The following is a 26,936-nucleotide window of genomic DNA, read 5'->3' on the forward strand; positions in this document are numbered from 1 at the left end:
CATAATGACTATGATGAGTTTAAAATTAATATTATGGATCATAGTCCAATACTATACCAATTTACTAAATATCATTAATTCAGTTCAGTAGTCCTGTCTGTGTCTTTTATTTCTATAGAGAACAGGTGGTCTGCAAAGGTAGTTAATGATTACATTATTAGGGATAAAAACAAGCATTATGACAGTGCTCTGAAAGGATTCAGATCTCTTGTGTGAGCTGCTACTTGAGTTATTTTCCCTGTACAACTTGACACTGATGATTGTTCAAATAAACTTTAGCTGTGCTAGCTACGTTTTTGTTCATGGAGTTGAATCTTATGTACAACATTCATGTCCTGAGAGATCTGGAGGGTCTGCGTCATTATGAATGAATTTTTGTGCAATGGATCATTTATGAGGGAAAAAAAAGCATCAAGGCCAACGCCCACTGGCGGCGACATTCGTGTCTATGGATTTGACGCTCAAGAGATGGAACAAATTTCTAAACTTTGGCGTCGATGCACGTCAGATGCCGCCAGTGGACTTTGCTCTGTTAAAAAGTCACGGAGCTCTAAACTTTGGCATCACTTGATGTGTGTCAGACGCCACCAGCGGGCGTTGGCCTTAACACTTATCCAGTGCTTGACACACTCCCCTGGACTCCAGTCCAAGGGAATCAAACCAATGCCTGGCCCCTTCCATGTCTGCAAACCCAAACTGGTTCCTCAGGGCCTCTGTTCCAACTCACTTCCAATGACCCCCTCCCCCATTAATAAAAAATAAATCAGATAAGAAAAAGGACACTATGAGAACCATTTCTGGAGGGAGGAGGAGAACAAACCGATCAGAAAGCAAACTGATTCTCCTGCCGTGATATGTGGCACCATTTTCAGGGGAGGGACGTCGAAGGCCGAACGGACGTCATGAGTCTCCTTACTCGGGAACATCCCTGCTAGTTCATCACGAGTTTGATCTCGTCCATGATGGATGACGGCCCGCTGTAGTTGTTAGTCTCCACGTCTTGCAGTTTCTTGAGGTACTCCAGGGGCAAGCCATTCTGTTGAGCACCCAGGCACAGTACCTGAAAAGCAGGCAGAACAGCCATGAATAAATTCCCCAAAGCCTTTACCTTGCCCATGGTTTACTCTTCGTTGAGCTCTGCAAAGTACATTGTATAGCATTTCATCAGAGTTGAGAGTTTTCATCGTATCATTTTCTCTGTTTCTTAGGCATTAAATAGCATTTCACTGATCTGAAGCCATTTTCTTTAACCCAATTAAATTTTAAAAAAGGTGGATCAGGTAGCATAGAAGACAAGTCACACTGATACATATTTAAGCAGGTAAAAGAACATCTCTGTCAGTGATCATTATCAATAATACCACTTCATGGCTCAGAGCTAACAGATCTACAGACTGTCAACAATATATAACACCTTCTTCTCACAGAAGACAGAGGGATAAAACATTTACATATTAGTCTACCTGCACATCAAGTGTCATCCCAAAACCATCAACAAATATTAACAATAAAGAATAATAATACAGAAACCCATATATCGGTCTAGTAATAGGACTATCCAATAATTTGCAATATAGCAAAAGTGGTGTAGAAGAGAAGAGTGAGTGGTCGATAACGTTGTAGCCTACCATTAAACTGGGAGCATACGAGGCAGTGTGTGGATATCTTTTCTTTTTTTTATACGTTGTGTGCTAGTATCCAGCACCTGTTGAATTTGTATAGACCCTTTCAACAATAAAAACAAAAACAATTCTTGAACATTCTATTTGGTTCCCAATCTACTTCATCTGCATTAAGATAACATATGGAATGTTAAAACGGAAGCCTTGTGGGGCCAACTATGATGCTGATAATGGAACTCTCTTGAAAGGGTCTATTCACCTTATTTCGTGCGCATACATGGAGGGCGCTAGCTTTGCCCACATTGTCTCCGAACTTCCGTTTGAGCAGTAGCATCCATTGCGATACATTGAGATAGCAGAGCTCTATCGAGATGACTGGCATCATATGTTATGGGTCATCCTAAAGTTAGGAACGTTTATTTAGGATTTTGGTGACTTAAGACATTTCTGTTATACACCTTTCCTATCTGAAGTTAGGAAAACACTGACTTTGGAGCGGCTGTTCTGTAATGACTTTCTAAACTAGTTACCATAGTTACCACAGATAAGGATTTGCGAGTTTCTCCATACGATACAGCGGCCACTGCCGCATATCGTCTACCCACTCCATAGGGGTGAATAGCCTTGGGTAGCAAAGTACAATATTGCAATCTGACCTCCTGATGGCATTTGTCGTTTTCCTCCCAAGTTAGCCTCTCTATCCTCTTCTGCTGTGTTATCCCAATGAAGTTAACTAGACTTAGCTAACCGACCGGAAGTTTAAAGACAATGTGGAATTTTAAAAAATGGGCGGGGCTGAATAAGGTGAATAGATGTGCGCACGTCTCTACACTACAGTTTGTTACAAAGTACTGTAACTCAGAAACCCAGCTGACCTGCTTGTACTGGGGGGAAGGCAGGCAGGCACTGAAGTTGTTCATTTGGTACGTCCGACAGGCCAACAGTCCACTGTCTGTCTCCACACTCACCTCCATGGGACTGTACACTTCCTCCTGTCTGAAAAAAAATTCAGTTGCAGCAGAGAAAAACATGTACAATACCCTCCAGAATTATTGGCACCTTGGGTAAAGTTGACTAAAAACAGGTATAAAAAATAATCTGTTTAAGATTCATTGTACTCTCACAATGAAAACAATGAGGAAAATTCCACCCTTGAAGGGAATAAAATTTATTCTGAGAAAAAGGAAAATCTCATAAAGAAATAAATATTTTTTAACGAAAACACGTTGCTCACAATTATTGGCACCCCTAGAAAAATCTTATATACAGAACCTAACAGAAGCATTTTCCTATCTAATTTCAACTTATTTAAGTTCATCAGTGTCTGTGAACTTTCAGAAGTAGTTAATGGCTTTCTTTTTCACTAAGGTATTAAAATAAAGTGACACAGAGAATCCTCTCTCAAACAATTCCATAAGAACCACTGTTGGAGAGTTACAGACAAAGGTGTCATCTTGGGGTCACCAAGTCCCCCAAAAAATCTTCAAAAGTGACCACCAAAAGTGACCTATCTCTGACAAGACACTAAACGTTGGTCATGATTGGATCATTCATCAGTCAATGAACCAAAACAATCGTCCAGATCAAAACAAATATGGTTTACTGAACACAAAATCAAGCTTCGGCCATTGCCAACTCAGTCCCCTGATCTAAACTCCATAGAAAAATAGTGGGGTGAGTCAAAGAGGAGAATGCACAAGTGTGCACCTAGGAATCTGGACGATCTGGGGAGATTTTGTAAAGACGAACGGTCTTAAATCTCTTGCTTTGTATTCTCCAACTTTATGGGGTGCCATAGGTGAATATTACAAGCTGTTTTATTGGCAAAGGGAGGCTTAAAAAGGTATTATAAGCAGGGATGCCAATAATTGTGAGCAACGTATCTTTGTTAAAAATATTTATTTCTTTATGAGATTTTCCTTTTTTTTCATTGTGAGATTACAATAAATCACCAACAGATTACTTTTTATACCCATTTTTACTTTAACTTTAGCAGAGGTGCCAATAATTCTGGAGGGTACTGTACGTGCATGAACATACAACACTCGGGGCAATAGGTGTAACTACATAACCTCTCTAAGACAATGTGGGGTGGGGTTAACATCTGCTTTATGAACCTGACCTAACCTGTCTGGCTGCAAATGAACTTGACGACTAGAATGTACACAAAGGCCTATGGAGCTAGTATACTTTTAGTAATTAAAGATGCAACAACATTCTTCTTATGTATACTAGAAACATCTCACTGCTGGTGTAGCCTACATTAGGCCTACATCTATATTTACATGTATGCACTTTGGATGAGGTAAGTAACAGCTAATGTGATAGGCCTAAACCCCCCTTTCATGAATTACTATTCGTACCTTCTGTTACCTGATGTCACCTGAAGTAAAGGTAAAAAGACAGTTGGGGGTTTACACTGAAGAACTAGTTTGGAGTAGATCTAGACTACATCAACAATATTCACTTCATACTTACTTATCTAGAGAGGCAAGGTTGTCCTTGCTGAGTTTCCAGACTACTCCCCACACCTCTGCACCTGGGTTTTCTTCAATGGTGGCAACTCCGCCGTTCCACCTGCCCTGCACACTCTCTCCCCACAAACCAAACCTCAGGACATAATCCTGAGAAGAAGACATTACAAGCCCATCATACTGCTGCATTAGCTACAATGACCACCGAGCCAGACCACTAAAAAATCCTGCTCAACACTGCCTTCGGTCAACATGTAACAACATCAACTCAGTAGCATAACCATGTTTAGCTTGTTTGACAGTTAGGCTACTCGTCATCACTTTTTTGTACACTATTGGAGAGTATCTGGGACTGGTTACTATGTCTGAGCAGCACAATGCCCTGAAAGTAGCCATCAATCTCGGGGTGTCAAAGTGACATCAGCTTTTCCTACAAGATTCTACAGGACTTTGATTCAACAACTGGACCCGTCAGGTTCAGTTGACTTGACGGCCACACTCAATTTTCATCCTCTAGATGTAGCATCACCGAATTCTTAACTGGTTATCAAAAGTTGTACATTATTTTCCATATTTAACTTCCGGTAAGTGGTCAGTAACTGACACGACACAGGAGTTTATGAGGCCAGAGCTTTAGAGAAAACATTAACGCTACATAACCTACGGGGGATACATTCAACATCGGTCCTCCTCACAAATTTGTGCCGAGTTGCCAACACAACCGTAGGCTACTATTTATTCATAGACAAGAGTAGGTTTGCATTGTTATACATTCTAGGAGGTATATTTCTCCCAAGTTGTTATTGACCCGGTTAATATTGCATTCTGATAGTAACACGATGAAATCAGCAACAATAGGAAGACATGTCGCAAATTTAACTAAAAACTACACTCTTAGTGACGTTAACCTACCTTCAGTCGACCAGTAGAATAAAATGTCGCAGATGGATTTTTTAGCTGAAGCCGTTCCTTTAACAAATTGCTCCCAAAAGCAAAATACATGAAGTAACCATCACTAGACATACTGAGTAAAATTAAAAACTGCTATTCAGGGGTTTCTACAAGTCAGTAAAGACCTAACGACACACCAGTAACACCTAACGTAAACTGCTGTTTGTCATGCTGTTCACAATAGGCTGTTGCGCGCCTGCGTCGAATCAACGCAGCACTGAGCCTCATAAGCAGAGTTCAAAGGGTAAGTTTGAACTTGACATTTTCTCTCAGCCCGTCTACTTTCTGTTATAGTCTATGCTTAACCCCTAACCGACTTGAAAGTAAAATGTTGATATATATTCAACAAAATCAAAATAATAAGGTATTCTTATAAAGCCAACTCAAGTCAGCATAAGTCGTGTATAAATGTGCTTTATTTTTACTTTTGTAAGCAGTTGTGCCAAACTTGGTTATTTACATGAAAGGACACTAAAATGTACCATTTATTTTGACATGTGCCATCTTTGCAACCCAACAAGATCAAGTGTTTACTTTCTAAGATGTATTTACTCTACAGAATCAAATGCTTTAATAGCAAATACTTTTGTCAAAGACAATAAAAAAAAATACTCCTTTCCTTAAATAAAGGGATTTTTCTAATTTGTGCTAAATATTCAGTCATCAATAAAAGAAAACAATACACTTCTTGTTTAGAACATGGTTTTAATATACAAAAAGAAAACTGAGAATAGAAAAAAAGAAAAAGAAAAAAAAAAAGAAAATATTTCCTCAGCAGACAAAATTCAAAAGAAATCCTGTACAAACAGTGGGGGTACAAACGCACAGAATTGGCCTTGAGCAGTTATCTCCGGGAACCACCACCTCTGCCACGGCCTCTTCCTCTTCCACGACCCCTTCCCCTGCCCCGACCGCGACCAGCGACTGCAGGGAGACAACAAAGAGTCCAGGCTCAACACAACAGGCTTTGATTGTATGTAACACCATTCACTGTTCCATGTGCATATGTACGTTTATGCGCCATAACTGTTATTCTTCAGCCCATGTGTAATTGTTAAAATGAGTAAAGGGTAATGACAACACAAATACAAACACACACAAAATCATACTAGACTTTGACGAAGATTATTTCAACAGTCACAATAACATTGCCAGTAAAGCCGTTGTTAAATTGTGAAGCATAATTTATGCACGATAAGGCACAAACTCAAGATAGGCCAGCTGAATATACAGCATAGATTGAGAGCGATAAGTTGTACACCTATGACCTCTTTATTAGAGTTACGGCTCCCACACACAGCTGCGTTCCATCAACGCATGCCAGTGGGTGTTCCCGACGGTAGCTATGCAAATGACGAAGTAAAACCGTAATGTGATTGGTTGGTGCCGTCCGTAGATTGGCTTGATTGGCCAGTGCCGTCTGTCGGTGATCACGTGAGCCCATGTAAAGTGAATGGGATGCGTCTCCAGCAACGCGATGCACGCAGCTGGTGTGAGAGCCGTTACGGCTTCTACACACAGTTGCGTGCGTTGCAGTGCTGGAGACGCATCCCATTCACTTTACATGGGCTCACGTCATCCGTTGCCAAACTGAATTGTGGGTCCGTTGCGTCGCGTTTCTCCCATCGCACCGACAGACGGCACCGGCCAATTAAGCCAATCGACGGACGGCACCAACCAATCAAATTATGGTGTTATACTTCCAAGTCATTTGCATAGCTACCGTCGGGAACACCCACTGACATGCAATGAGGGAACGCAACTGTGTGTAGAAGCCTTTAGTGAGTGCTGTTAGGCCATGAACATTAGGGTATGAATATTAAGGCATTGAATCAGATTAGACCGTTAGCTTATAGGAGAGATGCTAACGGTCTAATCTGATTCAATGAGCTGGAGCTAAAAGTGCTACTGTCAGACTCAGAGAACGGCTGGATGAACTGGGGAGAGATAAAACTCAATTGTTTAACTTGAGGGGAGGTGGAAAATGAGTGCATTTCCCCAAATGGTGGAGTATCGCTTTAAGGCTTGCAGCTGAAGTGCCACTACCCAAAAATATACCAACCGTGATGCAAATGAAACTCAGAAATAAGTAACTCCAGACGCTGCCTCCTTGTTAAGAACTAACTGGATTAGTGCAGTTATAGAGCAAATTCCACAATGGCATGTGCACAATGGAGCACAAAGATACTCACCAGCCTCTCTCTTCTTGGACTTGACTTTGGGTTCAATGTCGACCAATAGGGTGTCGAGGGGCAGACTGTCTGGCAGGATGAAGTAGCGGATGTTGTTGCCGCGGATACTGAGGGACTCGAGCTGTGTGGGCTCTCTGTTCTTCAGGGTCATTTTGACTGCTTTCAGGTGAGTGTTCATGCTCACATCCACACCTGGCCAACACAAGACAAGACAAAAATCAGCTCAGAGCAACAAGGAAGCAAGTACTTATAACTATATCATAGAAAGAAAAGGGGTTGAAAGCTCAACTATAACAGTTTCTTTCTTGAGGAAATATTGTGGCACTTTTAACAGCTACAAACAGTCTGCTTATTTCAGAAAAATGAATAAACTGATAGCCACTGTGTACTGTGGACAGCTTGACAGAAATGACTCTTTGTGAACACCTGAACAAACTGAATGAAGTCTGAACAATCAAGATGCATAGAGACACTGATGTAATGGACCAAACGAACAAACAAACACGAAAGGTGTGGAGGGAGGACCAGAGACCAAAGTTACCCAGTGTTTGGGTATGCATGTATGTGCATGTAAGCAGAAGTTCTTGGTATTAAGCTACCCCTGGTCCTCTGCCACCACAAAACTTCCACCCAGCCCAAATAGAGCTGTAAGTCTGTACTTGAAAATGCTCTTGATTAATATTCAAGCAGTTGTGTTTTGCAGATCAAGTGTGCCACAGACCAGGTAAGAGCAGAGAGAGATGGGAAAACATGCATGCAGACTATGAAACAGGACCAGGAGTCACTTCAATGAAGCAAGTGTATACTGACTAAACTTTCTATCCTCTCGGGAGTCTTAAAAAGAAACATGCTACTTGTTGATACTGAGATGCAAGTTAAGCTACATGCTCACAGCGTGCGATCTTTAAGAAGCAGAACAAGGCCTAACGTTACCAGTAATGGTGCCGTGCACTTGAGTGCCATTCTTGAGCTCAATTGTAACCGTTTCGTGGCTCAGTTTCATCAAAAACCTGTGGAGATAATAGATACACATTAGCTTCAGAAACTTTGCAAGACAGAAGTTCAAAAAGACTAATTCGTTAGTGTTGGCTAGCTCATATTTGCAACACGTCGATTGCGCTAAGTGTAACGTTACACAACCGCCTTGGTTAATCTTAGACATAAACACATAAGCCATTTAACAAAATCATTCATTTACACGACGTATGTAACAAATTACATCCTCACAACCTACTATCCTTGCTGGATAGTAATTAAGGCATTAGCAACTTATGTTAACATGCTAGGTAAAAGGTTCCTGGATTGCTAGCATAATAGCATAACAATCAACTCAGTTAAAAAGTCAGCAGCATTGCTTGTTCGCAGCTTTGTACAAATGTACAATGTCATGCAATCAATTACTTTCTTTCCAGAGGCTCTAGTTCATGTTTACACCATCTAGGCGTAAAGCCCGTTTTCATTCATTCATTGTCTTCCCGCCTCCTTCAGTATCGTTACATAGAGGTTAGCAGGAAAGCTAAGCATAATCTATGTCCATCCTAAGACACAGATAATGTTTTCGATTGATAAAGGCAAAGCCGCATATGTAAATGCATGTTTATGTATCTTACCTGACGAGTTTCATGTTGGCAGTGGATTAATATAGCAAACCCTCTACCTTTACAAAAAAATTGCAGCGCGAACGACAACTGTGCGTATGCAGGCGCCACTGACAATACTAGTGGCAGGCGGAAGAAACAGCAGAACAACGGAAGTAATTGCGAGGTCAGAATGAAACACACACCATTCAGCACAATGCTGCCACCTACTGGATTGAATGCCACCCCTGCCTCCAGCTGACATTTGCATGGAGTGTAGATACAGCACTCAAGAAATCCTCCATAGAACTGCAGCCAGTGTTTCTCAAACTTTTTCAGACCAAGGACCACTTAATCAATAAAAAAAAACTCACAGACCACCTAGCTAAAAAAAAGAGTAGACCTACTTAAATAGTTACTTACACAATAGGCTTACTCACTGAGCCACGTTGCTTATTTTCTTTGCACCTTGCTTATTGTGTCAGAGGATTCATATGATTTAAACTGGCATAACTTACATAGGCAGCGTTGCAGAACTGTTTGGATTTACATACAAGTTGGTTCAATATGGCAAACAACTCATCTATATTATATTTTACCACGTCTGCTCGCGGACCACTTGGGATAGCTTGCGGACCACCAGTGGTCCCCGGACCACACTTTGAGAAACACTGGTCTACACCAGTGTTTCTCAAAGTGTGGTCCGCAAGCTATCCTAAGTGGTCCTTGAGCAGACGTGGTAAAATATATAATAGGCCTATAGATGAGTTGTCTATGTAAGATATGGCAGTTTAAATCTTATGAATCCTCTGACACAATAAGCAGAGTGCAAAGACAATAAGCAAGGTGATTCAGTGAGTAGGCCGATTGTGTAGGCTAATAAACTGTTGAAGTAGGTCTAATTTTTTTTTTTTTAGCTAGGTGGTCCGTGCATTTATTTTTTATTGGTTAAGTGGTCCTTCGTCTGAAAAAGTTTGAGAAACACTGGTCTACACATATCTCGCCCCTTCCGCGGCAAAAAAGTTGACATGTAAATACATTATGCCAATCATGTGGTGTGTTGTGAATACATCGTGCCAGTCATGTGTTGTGATCTCGCCGCTGGAGCAAGGTTGGTGTCGTGAAGCCTTCGATTCGACGCAGAAGCATAAAATAGGCTTTACGCACGTGCATTTCTGCCGAAATAGATGCCCGATAAGTGACGCCGAGTGGAGGGACTTGCCTATAAGGACTTTGGTGTAGTGTAGTGTAGTGGTATATTGATAGATATGCACTGTGCAATCAGTTGATACAGACACTTCACGCCTGTATTACTGGAGTAATCTGATCATGAAAGTTTAATAAGTGTATCTAGTAATATTATACGTCATATAGACACTTCAAGCCTGTATTACTGGAGTAATCTGATCATGAAAGTTTATATAATAGGTGCATCTAGTAATATTATCATGTAGACAAATGGATATACATTTGTATCAGTATCAAAATCTGAAACCACAACTTAAACTTTGACCTTTGAGGCAAATAAAAACACATTTCATGTTTGTGTAAGAAATGGCTACAATAACCATTTGTATGTATGCAATAACCACAAAATATAGTGAAATTCACAGTCCCAAAAAGTTCTCATGAAAGGCACCAACTCAGTGAAATTCACGTTTTGGAACACAAACATAGCGGTTCTTCAAAGTCCCTCGGCTGTGGTTTTACTCTCAAACCGCAACTATGTCATTAAGGTCATAAATCTATCAATTATACAGTCTACAAAAAAAATAAAATAATAATAGTACCTCTATAGACATCCACAGATATCTTTGTCTACAAATGTTTTAGTCACTGAATTCATTGCTTAACTGAAGCTGAAATCCCTCTAAATGTTCTTTTAACTTCTCCTTCACGTCTCCACTTAGAACCGCACCTTTGACATTTGATTGGAGGCCGCCCTGTCTGTCACTAGCCCTTAGGCCAATAGTGTCGCCCTCCACCCTTATCCCCTCCCTGTGAAACCCCACGTCTGACACAAATATCATCTGGGTCTCCATGTCCTCGTTAAGACCCTTGAGCGTTGAGGCCGTGCCTCCGTCGTCGGTGGAAGATACCGGAAGCAGCACCACGCTGCCATCCACCGCGTGCTGCACCCAATACTCCTGCTGTCCTTCCACCAGCGTTGCGCCACCCTCGCTGGGCACCAGGTCGGCGAGCAGCAGCCCCTGTGGAGCGGAGGAGGCGCTGGATTGGAGGAGCTGGAGCGTTGGCGAGTCCTGTAGTGTGTCTGCGGGGAAAGCGCCGCCCGCCAGCGCGTGCACCTGGACGCAGCTCACCTCGGCCGGCGTGGGGACGGGGAGCGGTCGGGACGCGTTGCCATGGATGTCCGACGTGCCAGCGTCCGTCGCCTTGTCTCTCGGGGGATGGGGAAGCCCCAGGGTCACGACCTGCACATCGTCGTCCTCCTTCTCTGAGGTCTGGTAGTAGTAGAGGAAGCACTCTTTGGGAGCGTCCCTGATGGCGTCGCTCCTGGTCTCCGCGGGTTTTCGAGCTCGGCCTCGCTTGGCCACTTGCCTCCTTCGTCGAGCCTCGCCGTCGCGCTCGTCCAGCCCTCTGTCTCCCTCCGCAGGTCTCGGGGCCCTCGTCTCGTCGTCCCTCCCTCGTCCGCAGTAAAAACAGCACCCCCCGTCGTCCTCCTCCCTCTCTCCGCCGCCTCTCGCTCGGCCCCGTCCTCTCCACCCTCGCGCCCCCTCGCGTCCCTGCGCGCTCAGCTCCTCTGCCGTCCCCTCCGCCTCGCTGTCCTCCATACTCCCAAAACTGGCTCTCCTCTCAGCACCTCCTCCTCCTCCTCCTCCTCCTCCGCCGCCGCCGCCACCTCCACGCTGGGTGGACCAGAACGGGGGTCTCCCCCGGACCCCGCGGCTCTCTTTCCCGCGTCCCCCGCCTCCCCCTCCCCCCTCCCGCAGGCGGGACAGCGTGCTCTTGAGCCGGCTCTCCTGCAGGCGCATGAGTGCGTGGCGCAGCCGGTTCTCCCGCCGCCGCGCGGCGCTCAGCAAGCGGAGCGCCTTCTCCAGGTTGTCGATGGCCCTGTCGTAGCGCTTCCGCCACACCAGGGGGCAGAGCTGAGCGTAGCTGTGTTCTCTGGGCAGGTAGAAGCCTGGCGGAGGAGGAAGCCGCCTCATGTAGCGGGACGGGGAGGGAGGCCTGGGAGATGAGGGCTGCTGCACAGGATCGGACACGGTGTCGCATGCTGATTGGTGCGGCTTCTGAGGGGTGACGGGGATTTCTGATGACGCCTGAGAGGAAGACCCTGTGTCCGCCCCCTCTTGGTCGTCTGCCTCTCCATTGGCTGCCTCTGATGTGTGGCTTGCTTCCCCACCAGTCACATTCTCAGAATCTGTGGCTGTCTGCTGGGCATCCTGTTTGCCTGAAGCTTCCTTGGAAGACCTGGCTTTTGTCCTGAGAAAGAAAAAGGGCAGGAGCACAAAGTTTTATGATATTGTAGCTCACACACACACGTGTGTGTATGTGTGCATGTGTGAGTGTGCGTGTGTGTGTGTGTGTGTGTGTGTGTGTGTGTATATATATATATATATGTATGTGTGTGTGTAAGTGTCTGTGTGTATGTGTGTGTGTATGTGTGTGTATATATATGTGTATGTGTGTGTGTGTGTGTGTAAGTGTCTGTGTATGTGTGCATGTGTGTGTGTGTAAGTGTCTGTGTGTGTGTGTGTAATGTACACATACTGTATGTTTGTTACCTGGCAGGTTTGCCCGTATCTGCTTGCTTTCCCCTGCCTCGCGTGGTCCTTTTTGTGGCTCTTCCCTTCGGTGCAGAGGACTCAAAGACTGTGGGCAATGCGTCATCTTTCAACCTCCGATAACCACTATAAATAACAACGAAAACAAAAACACACCACTGTCATTCCAAGCACGCCCCGGGCATCATTCCCAAATCCATTCAATCAGCAAGATCATTGCGAACGACCAAGTGGTAACACTGATCTTAATAGTCTCTGTGTTATTGTGTGTGTGGTAGTTGCATTGTTGGCTAAATTATTATTGATTAATATGATTATCGAGTTAAAGTATTAGGTTTTGTGCTTACGAGACACTTTTGTCATCTGTACTATCCATGTATGGCTAAGGTGCAGGGGAAAAGATGAATGGCTAGTGATGGTCTTATGTACACACATTCCTTCTACATAGGAATGTTAACATGCTGTGAAAGGACGTAATTAAACACGCTCTGATTTTTATCAAGCGACCTCTGCTTTTGAATAGCTAGACCCCTTCCCTGAGGAAATATACCAGTTGATGTTATCTAAACCAGAGGTTCTCAATTTTTGGGGGCTGAGGCATACCAAAGGTCAAACCAAAATGTGGAAGCACACAAATTTGCAGCTACTGATTATGATGACACATTATTACAGGCTATATTACACTATATTATAGTATGACTAAGGTGCGGGAGAAAAGATATTGGCTAGTGATGGTCTTTTGCACGCACATTCCTTCTACATTCCCATACATGCTGCCAAAGGAAGTAATTCTTCAACACATGCTGTTCAACGCATACCAATTGAGGTTACCTAAACAATGGGGATCTGGTTGTAAAATACACCACTTGACATTATCTAAATAATAGGAATTTGGTTGTAAAATTTACTCTGGAACTGGATTGTACACTCCCAGTGCATGGTGTGTGGGACTTCACCATATTGTATCCTCTACCATATGTAAGGGATAATGGACGACACGCCGTTCGACTAGACAAAGTTAATACACATTCTAGAGGAAAAGTGTATTAACTTTGTCTAGTCGAACGGCGTGAAGTCCACTATCCCGCTTATTCTACTGTTGCCACTTGTGTTGTGTTCATTTCCTGTTATAATGGAAACGTTTTAATATCTAAAACAGTATTGTTTGTAGAACTACTTCTTTCTGCCAGCACAATGGGGAAGTCAACCAAGCAGCGGAATAAATCGTGATAATTCTTTCCTGTGATAAGAAATTCAACCATATTGTGATATTGATGACACAGAACTAGTTGCATGATTAGTATTTTTGACATTAAATGAAATGGCCTCCACCATAAGCCAATTGTAAAAATCTCTCAATAACTATTGACAGGTTGCTGAAATAGACATACATTTATACACATTAGGTTTTGTTTGTTACTTCAAAATGTAATACAAAATAGATATTTCCACATGATTAGTTATATTAAAGAAAATACTCTATATCATGATATGTATTGTCATTGGAATATTAAATTACCTATAATATATGTCCTATATATTATAGATTTTGGTCATATTGCACAGCCGTATGGGGAGGGACAGTTTATCGTAAAGGTCAATTTGGTGTCAATGAAAAACACATGTCTTACATTACATTATGGCCACTGTGTTATGTATGTCTAGTAAACACTATCTCCTGGTGTGGGGGTTACTAAGTCCAACTCCACAAGGAAATTAAAATCAGCTGAATTTGTAATTTGTACCAAACTGCATAGCACAAGAGTTCATTGAAAGTGCAACATATTTTAAGAAAGGAGGGTAACAGTGCTTTGTACACATGTTCAGTGTTTCCTCTATGTTGATTTGATAGTGGCGGCCCCCCACGGTTTAATTTTCTTCCCCCACGGTATCAGAAATGGGGCAGACGCACAATAGTCGCAATTGCCTTTGAAAATTCATTGTGCAGACCTGTTGTAGATTCTTCAAATATACAGCTCAATCACAACTGAAAATAATGCCTCATTGTGTGTGAATAGAGGTGAATACATATAACTGTTTGTGTTGCAGCGAAGTGTCAGTTGTCAGTTCCGTGGGACGGGGGGGGGGGGGGGTTCGGACAGGCCTGCCCCCACTGCTTAAAAAAATCCTAGAGGAAACACTGCATGTTGTAGTAGGCTTGAACAAAGCCTACACATCAGACTCAGATTGATCTCATTGAGCCTCAGTGGTGTCATTCGATGGGGTAGGGTCTTATAAAACAAACTGCCTAAATTCATTGAGTCTCAGTGGTGTCATTCGATGGGGTAGGGTCTTATAAAACAAACTGCCTAAATTCATTGAGTCTCAGTGGTGTCATTCGATGGGGTAGGGTCTTATAAAACAAATTGGCTAAATTCATTGAGTCTCAGTGGTGTCATTCGATGGGGTAGGGTCTTATAAAACAAATTGCCTAAATTCATTGAGTCTCAGTGGTGTCATTAGATGGGGTAGGGTCTTATAAAACAAATTGGCTAAATTCATTGAGTCTCAGTGGTGTCATTCGATGGGGTAGGGTCTTATAAAACAAACTGCCTAAATTCATTGAGTCTCAGTGGTGTCATTTGATGGGGTAGGGTCTTATAAAACAAACTGCCTAAATTCATTGAGTCTCAGTGGTGTCATTCGATTGGGTAGGGTCTTATAAAACAAATTGGCTAAATTCATTGAGTCTCAGTGGTGTCATTCGATTGGGTAGGGTCTTATAAAACAAATTGGCTAAATTCATTGAGTCTCAGTGGTGTCATTCGATTGGGTAGGGTCTTATAAAACAAACTGCCTAAAATCATTGAGTCTCAGTGGTGTCATTTGATGGGGTAGGGTCTTATAAAACAAACTGCCTAAAATCATTGAGTCTCAGTGGTGTCATTTGATGGGGTAGGGTCTTATAAAACAAATTGCCTAAATTCATTGAGTCTCAGTGGTGTCATTCGATTGGGTAGGGTCTTATAAAACAAATTGCCTAAATTCATTGAGTCTCAGTGGTGTCATTTGATGGGGTAGGGTCTTATAAAACAAATTGGCTAAAATCATTGAGTCTCAGTGGTGTCATTCGATGGGGTAGGGTCTTATAAAACAAATTGCCTAAATTCATTGAGTCTCAGTGGTGTCATTCGATGGGGTAGGGTCTTATAAAACAAATTGGCTAAATTCATTGAGTCTCAGTGGTGTCATTCGATTGGGTAGGGTCTTATAAAACAAATTGCCTAAATTCATTGAGTCTCAGTGGTGTCATTTGATGGGGTAGGGTCTTATAAAACAAATTGGCTAAAATCATTGAGTCTTAGTGGTGTCATTTGACGGGGTAGGGTCTTATATAACAAATTAGGTCAAATAAAGGACATTTCCGGAATTATAAAGGCAACAATTACTCATGCCAGACTCACTGTACAGTTCAGATAACAGTCAGCAGAGTTACTGAAAATAGATTTTTTGAGCTTATATGTTTGCCAATCCGCAGATGTGATGTGTGGTTTGGACTAGGCTATGACATGCCTTCACAATGTTGCAATATAACAATATAATCTTTTGAGCCTAAATACACTGATGGACAAATAAAACAAATACAAATAAATGAAAGGATTACATCCTCTCAAATAATTTGGTCTTATTATAATGCAATTAATAAATTAATGCAATGAAGAATTCGAGTCATTGTCAACGAATCTTCAGATTATAATATTCAATATATTCATATAATATTCAATATTATAAAGATTCAACACTAAGAAGAGACCTGACCTGACTCCCGAGAGCTCAAAGCTGTCTTTGGTGAAGTGCTTGGAGCAAAAGTAGATGAAGTCACTCTGGGGGTCCCACAGGCCCTGTCCCTGCGGGTCTGTGCGTCTGGAGTTGAGGATCCAAAGGGCCCGTCGGGGGTTTTCCCTTTTGGGTAACCTAGCAGCAAATCACAGGGTGAGCGCCACAGTGCAGTACATCAGATATGACACTTAAAACTTTCCTAAATGTCTCTAAATTACTGATCATTTATTTCACAATTAACACCCCCCCCCCCCCCTTCTCTGACTGAATAACTGAAGGAGGTACACCAATTTCAAGCAAGAAATCTACAGACTGCTGTGTATTTTACTAACTATTCTTTAATGTTTCATTTGCCATTTGGACACTGAAGCTAATGTTAAGCTCTGAAATGTATTTTGTGTAATCAGGTTGGGGTAAATAATAGTGAATTAAGTCATTCAGTTGACCTGTGGAAAGTGATGCCAGCCTTCCGGGAGTCTCTGGTGTCACGGGACTTGCAGCCACCAGCAGAACAGTGTCTCGGCATCTGGGGTCAGCCAGGGATGGATCAGTACAGGTGAGCAAAATTAGATTATATTAAAAGCCTCACAAAAGACACTGAAGAACTATAAGGTCATTTCGTTACTCCTGGCAGAAGACATTAATCATTCACGTTCCAATGCAGCCAAACATTCAAACTAAACCAGGATCATTTGGACCCATGATACGATCACCCTTTTTTAATTATTGAAAAACACTGCAGAAAAGATGGCATGCAAATCACATTTACACGTTCAACGTATTAATAATATGAATAATTAATGTTATAATTGAGTATTAATGTTCAGTTAGTCCTGACAGTCAGCCACGCATGCGCATTAAGAGCAAACAAGTCAAATCTTACGTTAGTCTACTCTGAGTCTGAAGCTCTGAGAAGGGTCGACCCCAGTTCTAACAACAAGTCTCCGAATATTGTCGAATTTGATTGCAAATCTTGCAGCAAAATACCTATTGTCTTTCTCGAACTTTATCTAATGGTGTACCTAACCTAACCTACAAAGAGCTTACCAAATAATATCAATGACACGTTTGTGCAACGTTAACGTTACTGGCGGGAGGAGGCAGACTACGAAACACCGTGCAAGCACAATTAATCAATTTTGAAGGGAATACGGTTCCAAATATTCTGCACTGTTAAAGACCTTGACCATATCGGTATGGTTTGTCGTGTTAGTCCACTGCTACGTCTCATTTCAGACTGTTTCATGAAATACTGACTCACCACGAATGAAGACCTCACGAAGATGGCGGTTTTCCTCTTCCGCTGATTTCTCCTCCCCCTCTGGCTGCGTAGGCCTATGTTTGACACGCCCATTGTACATGAGAAGAAGTTCAAGTCATAGATTCCAGTGAATGTGTAATGTTTTAATGGTAAGATTTATTTACTCTCTATGTAATTTATGATAGTGTAGCCATGGTGTCATCTACCATGTAGGCATTAAAGAAAAACATTAGAATAGCCTTACACTATTCTTTCTTGTTTAAAGACTGACCCCATTAAATCACAGTTCAATGTTCATTAGTCAAAGTCAAAGTCAAAGTCAGCTTTATTGTCAATTTCTTCACATGTTCCAGACATACAAAGAGATCGAAATTACGTTTCTCACTATCCCACGGTGGAGACAAGACATATTTTACCAATTTTAAGTCCACAGACAAACATAACATTCAAGTAAACAAAAAGTAAGTAAATAAGAGGGCACATATAATGAAAAAATAAGAGCAGCAAAAAATGGTTGAAATTGTGCATAGACAGTCAATAAAATAAAATACTAGTGCAAAGTCAGGCCAATAAGAGGCTGAGGTAGTTCTGTTTGACCTAAGTAAGAAATAAAGTGGCATAGTGGTGCAAGTTATGTAAGAGCAGCAGAAGTGTTGTGTTTTCAGGACAACAACAACAAGTTGCAAAGTGTACAAGTGTGCAAGTGGAGTGGTGCAGGCGGCCATTGTGGGTCCAATGTCCAGGATGTTATGTAGCTGAGGGTGGAGGGGGGAGAGGAGGGAGAGAGTTCAGCATCCTAACAGCTTGGTGTATGAAGCTGTTGGTGAGTCTGGTAGTGCGGGAGCGCAGGCTTCTATACCTCTTCCCAGAGGGCAGTAGATCAAACAGATTGTGAGCGGGGTGACTTGCATCACTCACAATTTTGGTCGCCTTGCGGGTGAGGTGGGTGGTGTAAATGTCCTTCAGGGAGGGGAGTGAAGCACCAATAATCCTTCCAGCTGTGTTCACTATGCGCTGCAGGGCTTTCCTGTTGTATTCAGTGCAGCTTCCGCCCCACACAGCGATACAGCTGGAGAGGATGCTCTCAATGGTGCCTCGGTAGAATGTGGTCATGATGGCTGGTGGAGCACTTGCTCGCCTGAGTTTCCGCAGGAAGTACAGGCGGCGCTGAGCTCTCTTCGCCAGTGATGCTGTGTTGGTGGTCCAGGAGAGGTCTTCACTGATGTGCACCCCCAGGAATTTGGTGCTGCTCGCTCTCTCCACCACAGCACCGTCGATGGTCAGTGGCAGGTGTTGGGTGTGACCTCTCCGGAAGTCAAGCACTAGCACTGTAGGCCTACACTGAAAGACTAGCTGATGATATTAGTACCTCTGCTGTCAGAGTGAAGTCTTTCATTCATATCTTGAGGAGATAGGCCTATCAGAAGTTCGTCTAAAAAAGCCATAGGCCTACATGTGGGAAATGTTTCCTTCATCAGCCATCAGGTCATGTAGATAGAGAAACCCTCACAAATGCTGAGTAGAAAGCTTGTGTCTGGGGAAATCTCAGCTCATTGACCAGAGTACGCTTTAGACCCCTTCATGGCCCACGTCATAGAAAAGGTGAGTGCATGTTGTGGTCAGAAAGATTTCCATCCCATTGAATTGTGTGTGTGTGAATTGACTGAAACGTCAAGAAAACATCAAGAAAAATGCTTACTTGTAGGCCTACTACTTTTTTAACATGTACACACGCTGGGCTTGTCAACCAGATAGCCGTATATGTTGGGCTAATGAATCTCTGGCCACTTGCTAATGTCGTCTGTTCTGTTATCAGCTCAGGATCAGGCAGACAATCAATATAAGTATATATACTGTTTTTGATCCCGTGAGGGCAATTTAGTCTCTGCATTTTTCCCAATCTGTAAATTAGTGAAACACACTCAGCACACAGTGAACACACAGTGAGGTGAAGCACACACCAATCCCAGCGCAGTGAGCTGCCTGCTACAACAGCCCATTTGGAGAGCAGTGAGGGGTTAGGTGCGGGTTAGGTGTGGCCATTGAGTAACAATGAGTGCATACCTTGACAGCTCAACATGCCGGTCTATTAGCTGTGCCATTTTTCTGACCCCATGATGCGCGCGCACCCAACCTATAGGCTCTGGGTGATAACATTGAGGGGGTCTATGAGGAAAAACCTTAAATGACTTGCATACTGCTGGGAAATAATCTCAAGATTCATCAGAGGATAAGACCTTATCAATGTCTTTGTAGAAGCGCAGTCACATCCAAAGTCAAGCTCATTATGAGGGCGATTTGGAAAAACCTGTCACACAATTTGAATGTATTCAATAGAATATTGTCCATTAATCTAGGCCTATGCTTATGGACCTTATATTCTTTGGTAGCTACACAGGTCACATGCCTTCATTAAGTTTATCACCTTCATTTTTGTGTGACATCAAACAGTCGGTGTGGTTTAAAGAAAGATTAGGCTAAAGACACCTGTGTTTTATTCTCCACATTGCCCTTTTTTTAGCTGGCAGGACCTGGCCTAGAAATACCTTTGACCTCCAAGGCCCCTTAGTTGACCCTGAGCTCCTCCTGTGGAGAACCATGCTCCTATTGATTGACTGAATAAGGAACACACAATATGACACAGGTTAGTAACTTTTAACATTTATTATTTATTTATAAATGTAAGCTAATATTAATGGAAATGGAAAGATTTGTGTCAATTACTGCATTATGTCGACTCAAGGTGTAGGCCTGTATTGTATTGAAATACAGTCAATGAGGCTTTAATTCAGACTTATCTCAAGACTCTGGAAATCATGAGATAGCCTAAAACAGATATTAACATGTTTTTTTTGCCCCTTTATACAATTATATCTACAACAAATAAAGCAAAAAAAATATACACAGGGATTTTAACAGGATCAAAGTTGACCAAACAAATGCAAAAAAATAAAATATAAAAATTGAGTTCTTGGGGTAGCATTTCATCTGGGAAGAGAGGCAAAGCCTTGCTCACTGAGGTCTGGCCTAAAGAACAGCAGTCATGATTTTGGTGATGAGGCATCTTATACAATGTTACGGCATTGAATGATACAGTGGTACATTATTGAATTGATTCATACTGTATATTCCATTTTATTTTAAAATAAAGGCCTGAGGTGGATAAGTTAGAGATATGTTACATCATATCCTTTACCATATATGTTTCAACTCAAGATATTAAAGGAACCTCGGACTTACCCCTTCACTATAAGTTACGTCAGTGTTGATGGTGCCTTTAACTTGGTTATCGATGACTTGGGGTGCATGTGTTATTTGTTGATCACCTAATGGTTCTGGTGAAAAAAAGTAGAAAAAACATATATAATACCACAGTCAAAAGACTAACAAAGAAGTAAATTAACTAAAGGTGCTCTAAGCGATGGTACAGTCTGTGTTTTTTAGGCTAAACCTTTTTATGTCACTTACTGCGAACATCACCTAACCAACCGCTAGCTGTCTAGCTGTCTATATCCTGAATACTCTGTAAAAAAACGCAATCTCTGTGGACAGCCCAGGCTCCAAAAACGGCAACAAAAACAACCTGGGCAAACCAGCCGATAAAAACATTTAGCGTTTAGGAGGGTTTAAACTATAGGAGCAGCACGGGAGGGAGGGGGAGGAAGTACCGAGCTAGATCTCTCTAGATCTTTTGTTTGAAAGGCAACAGAAGTGACGTTACCCAGAATCGCTTAGAGCACCTTTAATTGAAAGAAATTTAATAAAAGAAAATCATTTGTATGCGTCTTGTTTATGGATTTGAAAATTGAGGTGTGTTTGTGAATTGCATGCATGCTCGTATCTGTTTTTCATACCAGTGATCTTCATTGGACATTGAATATCACTCCCTACTCTGTTGCCAATAATGATAGGATGGTTAAACATTTCTCCATTCTTTGCTGATATATTGAAAGTGTATCCTAAAACAGAGAAATAAAAAGAGAAAATGCACAATAAATGAATATACCTCTCAAAGCATTTTAGTTTATCTGACATATTTCTTAGCCATTACAAAGAGCATCATACCCTGAGAATGTTGTTGTCCAGCCATGGTTCAGTGCAGTCTCCAGGAAGGCACAACAAGGAACTTTACAAAAGAAGTACAAATAAAATAAGGGTTTGGTTTCTTTAGGATAAACAATTGCAAACTGTTGACCTTGAAACGTGTCTCACACTTGCCAAATCAGAGGATGGGGATACCTTACAACATTCAATACCAATTCTTCCAAACTTTCTCAGTCAGTGCCATATGCAACTCTTGCTCAACTCATTTTGTGCATTGAGATTTTCTAAAAGGCCAATGTTCATTTCTGAATGTGACAGTTGACAACTGCTGACGCCTAACAGAGCAGACAAAAGTACAAACTAGAAAATTCTCTTTGTAGTGGAAAACGAAACCCTCCTTTTTCTTTTTGGAGCACTGTTTCCATTTCCACTTGTGCTTGATGTTTTTAAAAATGTAGACACATGTGGATATTATAGGCTAGTAATAGCAAAGGCAATCTGAAGGAACCACATGGAGCAATTGTAAAGGTAGGGGTTGGCTCTGGGATGACTTGATCGATGTTCTGTCTTTTTCCTATTTCCACAAAAAAAAAATGTTTTTTTTAGAGGTCTTAATAAAGCATACAGCATGTATCATATTTTGGTTTTGCACATTGGCTTTGATATTGTGGTAAGAGGTCCCAAACTTGTAGGATAAAAGCAAACTTTCACATTTTCTTTTTTCAGTGGTGAGCTGCAGCCTATGTCCATTACTGGTTCTATTTTGGTTGTTTTATTTAACAAGCTGCACCATTCTACATCACATTGCTTGTGCAGATTCTGAACCTTCCAAACCTAAATAAACAACTGGATTTAGTTATTTCATTCTTTTTGCATCTGTATATCAGATTGGTACCCAAATATGCAAAGAAACACAAATGTTGGATTACAGCCCACAGAGTAGGCCAATGTATCCAATTTTTTGTGCCTGTTCTTTTAGTTTGTTAATTTTTGGAGACTGTAATATCTTGATATAGGGTCTTAAGAAGTAAAAAATAATTTGTTCCTGTTGGTTTTAGTGACATTGGTTAATACAATACATATCTCTATAGGCCGTTTTCTCAACAAACAAAAAAGTTCTCATATGATGTTCTCCATTTCAGTTGCACTTACCAAACTTCCCAGTTTAAAGGTTGTATCAGCGATTTCAGGCCCAAAAAGTCCCAAACATAAATTATCACATTCATCTAATCTTTCCGACCCGCGAGCTGCCTACCCCATAAGCAGTCTGTTAAAAAAAAAATCTCTATCTGAGATCTGTACACTATCAACAAACCATTAATTATTCCAAAGGTTACAGAAGGGTTTGTTAATATATCATTCATAGCCTGATATTACATTTTACCCCGAAAACATGGTTACTTATAGTATTTTCTGATTTATGGAATGATAAAGAGATATCCGATAATCCTTCTGTAATTTGTTTTATAATTAAACAGAAAAACATAAAGAACAATTCAACCTGACTTTATCTAATGTTCAGATGTTCTTCTCTTTTAGAAATGCATACACATTTGGGCATAGATAATACCCAAAATAATTTAGCCTAATTAGATAGATAATTTTGATGAAGAAAAATACTATAAGTAACCATGTTCAATACTACAATTACATTACCCACAATGCTTTATGGGTTGCATAACCAGATTGTGCGGGGGGGAAAGACATCTTGTTGAGAGTTTTGTGATGCTATGTGAGCAGTTTATAAGTTATGTTTTTTATAAGTCCTGTCCACACACACACACACACACACACACACACACACACACACTCCAAGACATGGATGAAAAAAGATACATTCGCCCCAGCTGCAAATGTTTTACATCAACTGGGTAGTCGAGGAGCCGGTTAGTAAAACATCAAATGCAAAACAGTGAATGCATCTGCCGGCTTTCCCTATCTATTTTCACATGTCAAGAAAATGCACTTGAAATACAGTTGTCTTGTCGTTAGCACACTTTCTTGGTATAGTTTTTGAAAGTTCTATTTGAAAACAGTCAAAAGAAAACAGTCACTCACCGAATCGATGTACAGTGCACGCCGGAATAGAACAGAGGAACGTTAGATGTTTGGCTTTACTTTGAAGGGTAAACGTCTTTTAAATATGGTGTTGGTTGTGTGTTGCGTGAGAGAGAAGGCTCCAGTGACCTGGTGAGGGAAGAAGGAAGTTGGTGAAAATGAGAGCTGTGTTTATGACCTGTGTGTGTGTGTGTGTGTGTATGTGTGTATGTGTGTGTGTGTGTGTGTGCTATGTGCATGTCGCTTCCTGTCTGTGTGGAATTACTTATCATTCCATCTGTAGTAGTTTTACTAGCGGTGTGCTTTGTGTCCATTTCTTTCTATTTAGGTCATGTGAAAAGGGCTGGTCACACAACAATATCAACAACAGCTACACGTTCTAAACCCCAACATACTGTCAACTACTTTTTCAGTTAATCATAAAGTAAAGACCCTTTCAACTGCCTAAATGAACATGTACATTCATGGCACATCCTGTGGCAAAGAAAACAACGTTGAGCTAACGTTTCAGCCTGAAACCCGGAACGGATTGAACAGCTCTCTACATTTTCTAAGCCTCAACATACTGTACAGCGTACATCATTTTGGCAGTCTCTCACTTTATGACTGATCAAAGTTAGCTGCACAAATATAGAAGATAACCAAGGATAGGTGTCCAATCATTTACTCACTGTTACACTGACTGTGCAGATATGTCAGGTTAGATGATATGAGTCACTGTTATGTCAGGTCAGATGAAACAATTCTTTATTATGACATTAATAAAGCCTTTTTGCATCATGTGTGATCGGGAAAGGATAAAAAAAGTTTCTTTTATTTCACTTATAACATAAAAACACTGTTAATGATTAATGATTGATTATGAAAAAGCTACAAACTAACTGATTATTATGTGAGTGAAGAAGCAAACAACATTTCAGGTATTTGTAGTTTTTATTTCACATTCTTATTTTTATAATAACACAATGATATGATAATATAAAAATAACCCATGCTATGACAACCACAAAACAATATTCACATTTGTATTAAACAAGGAGTTAGGTCTCAGGACACGGTTGATTTGTCACTTCTTGGTCTAAATATGAAGAGAAAAAAAGTTTGAACATATTTTCTCCAAAGTCTATTCACCAAAGATAATTGCATGAAAATGTGTATTTAACCCTCAGATTCAAACATGTACTGCATGTGGAGAGCTGAAATGCAAAGCATTTGTGATGGCGGAACTAAGCTACACCCCACCTTGAACAACTTCTCATTGGATATTTTGCTCCTTTGAGCAAACATTGAATTGCATCTTGAATTTCCCCTTGGGGATCAATAAAGTATCTATCTATCTATCTATCTATTGGCAATATACTCACAGTATCAAGGTAATTCACGTCATTCTTGATGCACCCATCCACCTGATTTTGTTCAATGACTGAAGCATTTTCTATATCAGGCAGATTCTCTTGATTTGCTACAGGAACAGAGTCAAGTCAAGTTATTTCTCGTTTCATACAGGGGTCATTCAATGTGCTTTACATAAACAAAAGCAAAATGTAATTGTAAATAAAAGCATATCAGAAATAGTAATCTCATTCACCTATTAGGTAGGTCTATGCTCTATACCAAGTCTATGACTATCAATCTTATTATTATGCTTCATACCTGGGACATTTATTTCACTTGAAATGTCTTTGCCAACTGTGTTATTAGTGATTTTAGACTTGTTTACAATTTTTCCTTTATAAGGTGCAGACATTTTTGCCTCTTCTGTAAAGGACAAAAAGAACAGGGAAGATGGTTAAAACAATTGTGAGACAAAAACAGATTCCTTTGAAAAAAAAACCCATAATGCTATGGAAACCTTTGTGCCACAGTAGGCCTACAGCAAAACTGTAAAATTATTATATTTACCCTTAGCTCTCGTCGAACTGAGAGAGTGTATATTTGACATCTTCGTAATGCCCCGGGTAGTTATTTGAGGCAAAGAAGAGAAGGATCCAATTTAAATGAATGGAGAGGTCCGTGACTACACTGATCATATACAAACATTTAAAAGTGCATCACACGAAACAGCATTTACATCGGACATAATCAATGTGAACATTTTCCCTCAACTGCTCAAATGAGGTAACTACACTGAGGCAAATAGTTGTGAAGTTGTGACTGAGGTTCCTCTGCATCACTTTCAGTCCAGCGTCACAACATGGCTGACACCATGTTAACAGTGATATATCACTGATGTATTGCAAAAGATATCAAAACAAGATTATATAACAATGCCTACTTCCACCTTCACCCCCCTCACCCCTACAAAAGGAAATAAATAACTTACTTTAGACACCAGCAGATGAATGCACCTATACAGAATTATAATCACCACTTCTACCACTTCTGTGCAACCCTGGCCAAGACCGACTGAAAGTAAAACCGGGACTTAGATGAGTACTGTGAGCACTCCTCCCCCCACCTGGGTGTGTCTTGAAAGCAGAATGTCCCTCCCTCCAGAAATCATATGGGGAGAGAGAGAGAGAGAGAGGAACAAAGAGAAACCATGACACAAAACTAAGCGACACCTCCAACTCTGATGGAGGCCTATGTCAGTCACATCATTTCCAAAACTAATAACACTAGATTATCCAAAAGGGCCACACTGTTAGGAAACAGGACAGCTGTGCCCCAAGTACACAGCTTCATTACTTGAGTAAAAGTACAGATACCCCTTGCTAAATTTTACTCAAGTACAAGTAAAAGTACAACAGTCAGATGTCTACTTAAGTAAAAGTACTGAAGTACTTGTTTTTAAAAGTACTTGAGTATCAAGAGTACATTTTCTAAATATTGCATTACTACTGCCACAGTGCTTACATTTATGTACAGAAACGTCCTACATGGAGTTATGAAAAATGTTAATGTGGAGAATGTAAAAGGAATTGAAAGTAAAATCGAGTCATTTTCATTTTTTTTACCATGTTGCCAGAGATGGACAGTATATTTATAATACATGTATTTAAAATACGTATTTCAAATACAAAATACTATTTTGTAATTGAAACACTTGAAGCGAAAACTATCATTAACTTGTTCAGCAAATTGAAATAGTCTGGCGAGGTGGGGCCACGGGTTGGCACATTCCCGGCATCCAGTAACCTTTTGCGTCTTCATGCATTGTTTTGTCCATGGTTTCGACTCTTATCTAAATCTGACCATGGAGTTGACTTTGGCGGAAAGCTGAAGGTGATT

General features: G+C 41.1%; 3 protein-coding genes across 3 annotated transcripts; all 3 read right to left on the bottom strand.

Moving 5' to 3' along the window:
* Positions 1-239: 239 nt before the first annotated feature.
* On the bottom strand, positions 240-5,240 carry ggcta (gamma-glutamylcyclotransferase a). The gene is made up of 4 exons (XM_076301183.1): positions 5,009-5,240; positions 4,101-4,246; positions 2,498-2,618; positions 240-1,060 (listed from the first exon to the last, which is right to left on the bottom strand). The coding sequence occupies exons 1-4, from the start codon at positions 5,117-5,119 to the stop codon at positions 932-934; spliced, it is 507 nt and encodes a 168-aa protein (XP_076157298.1). The 5' UTR covers positions 5,120-5,240; the 3' UTR covers positions 240-931.
* Positions 5,241-5,445: 205 nt separating this feature from the next.
* On the bottom strand, positions 5,446-8,962 carry snrpd1 (small nuclear ribonucleoprotein D1 polypeptide). The gene is made up of 4 exons (XM_076300890.1): positions 8,850-8,962; positions 8,173-8,249; positions 7,240-7,431; positions 5,446-5,971 (listed from the first exon to the last, which is right to left on the bottom strand). The coding sequence occupies exons 1-4, from the start codon at positions 8,861-8,863 to the stop codon at positions 5,892-5,894; spliced, it is 363 nt and encodes a 120-aa protein (XP_076157005.1). The 5' UTR covers positions 8,864-8,962; the 3' UTR covers positions 5,446-5,891.
* Positions 8,963-9,901: 939 nt separating this feature from the next.
* Positions 9,902-17,971, bottom strand: thap7 (THAP domain containing 7). The gene is made up of 5 exons (XM_076301186.1): positions 17,604-17,971; positions 16,789-16,868; positions 16,322-16,477; positions 12,563-12,688; positions 9,902-12,260 (listed from the first exon to the last, which is right to left on the bottom strand). The coding sequence occupies exons 1-5, from the start codon at positions 17,694-17,696 to the stop codon at positions 10,646-10,648; spliced, it is 2,070 nt and encodes a 689-aa protein (XP_076157301.1). The 5' UTR covers positions 17,697-17,971; the 3' UTR covers positions 9,902-10,645.
* Between the last annotated feature and the right edge of the window lie 8,965 nt (positions 17,972-26,936).

The sequence above is a fragment of the Alosa pseudoharengus genome, unplaced genomic scaffold (genome assembly GCF_046254945.1).
Source record: "Alosa pseudoharengus isolate Yale_2024_CS ecotype anadromous, Long Island Sound unplaced genomic scaffold, YU_APseudo_1.1 YU_APseudo_1.1_scf_23, whole genome shotgun sequence".
Taxonomy (NCBI): Eukaryota; Metazoa; Chordata; class Actinopteri; order Clupeiformes; family Clupeidae; genus Alosa; species Alosa pseudoharengus.

Excerpts from the sequence above, each read along its gene's own strand:
- snrpd1 (XM_076300890.1), bottom strand. Across the intron at positions 7,432-8,172 it reads AGTGCACGGCACCATTACTG|GTGTGGATGTGAGCATGAAC; the intron begins GTAACGTTAGGC and ends TGTGTTGGCCAG. Across the intron at positions 5,972-7,239 it reads GTCCAAGAAGAGAGAGGCTG|TCGCTGGTCGCGGTCGGGGC; the intron begins GTGAGTATCTTT and ends GTCTCCCTGCAG.
- ggcta (XM_076301183.1), bottom strand. The coding sequence starts at position 5,119 with ATGTCTAGTGATGGTTACTTCATGTATTTTGCTTTTGGGAGCAATTTG. Across the intron at positions 2,619-4,100 it reads AACCTTGCCTCTCTAGATAA|ACAGGAGGAAGTGTACAGTC; the intron begins GTAAGTATGAAG and ends ATTTTTTTTCAG. Across the intron at positions 1,061-2,497 it reads CTTCCCCCCAGTACAAGCAG|GTACTGTGCCTGGGTGCTCA; the intron begins GTCAGCTGGGTT and ends CCTGCTTTTCAG.
- thap7 (XM_076301186.1), bottom strand. The coding sequence starts at position 17,696 with ATGGGCGTGTCAAACATAGGCCTACGCAGCCAGAGGGGGAGGAGAAAT. Across the intron at positions 16,869-17,603 it reads TCGTGAGGTCTTCATTCGTG|ATGCCGAGACACTGTTCTGC; the intron begins GTGAGTCAGTAT and ends GGCTGACCCCAG. Across the intron at positions 12,689-16,321 it reads TTTGAGCTCTCGGGAGTCAG|TGGTTATCGGAGGTTGAAAG; the intron begins GTCAGGTCTCTT and ends TGTTATTTATAG.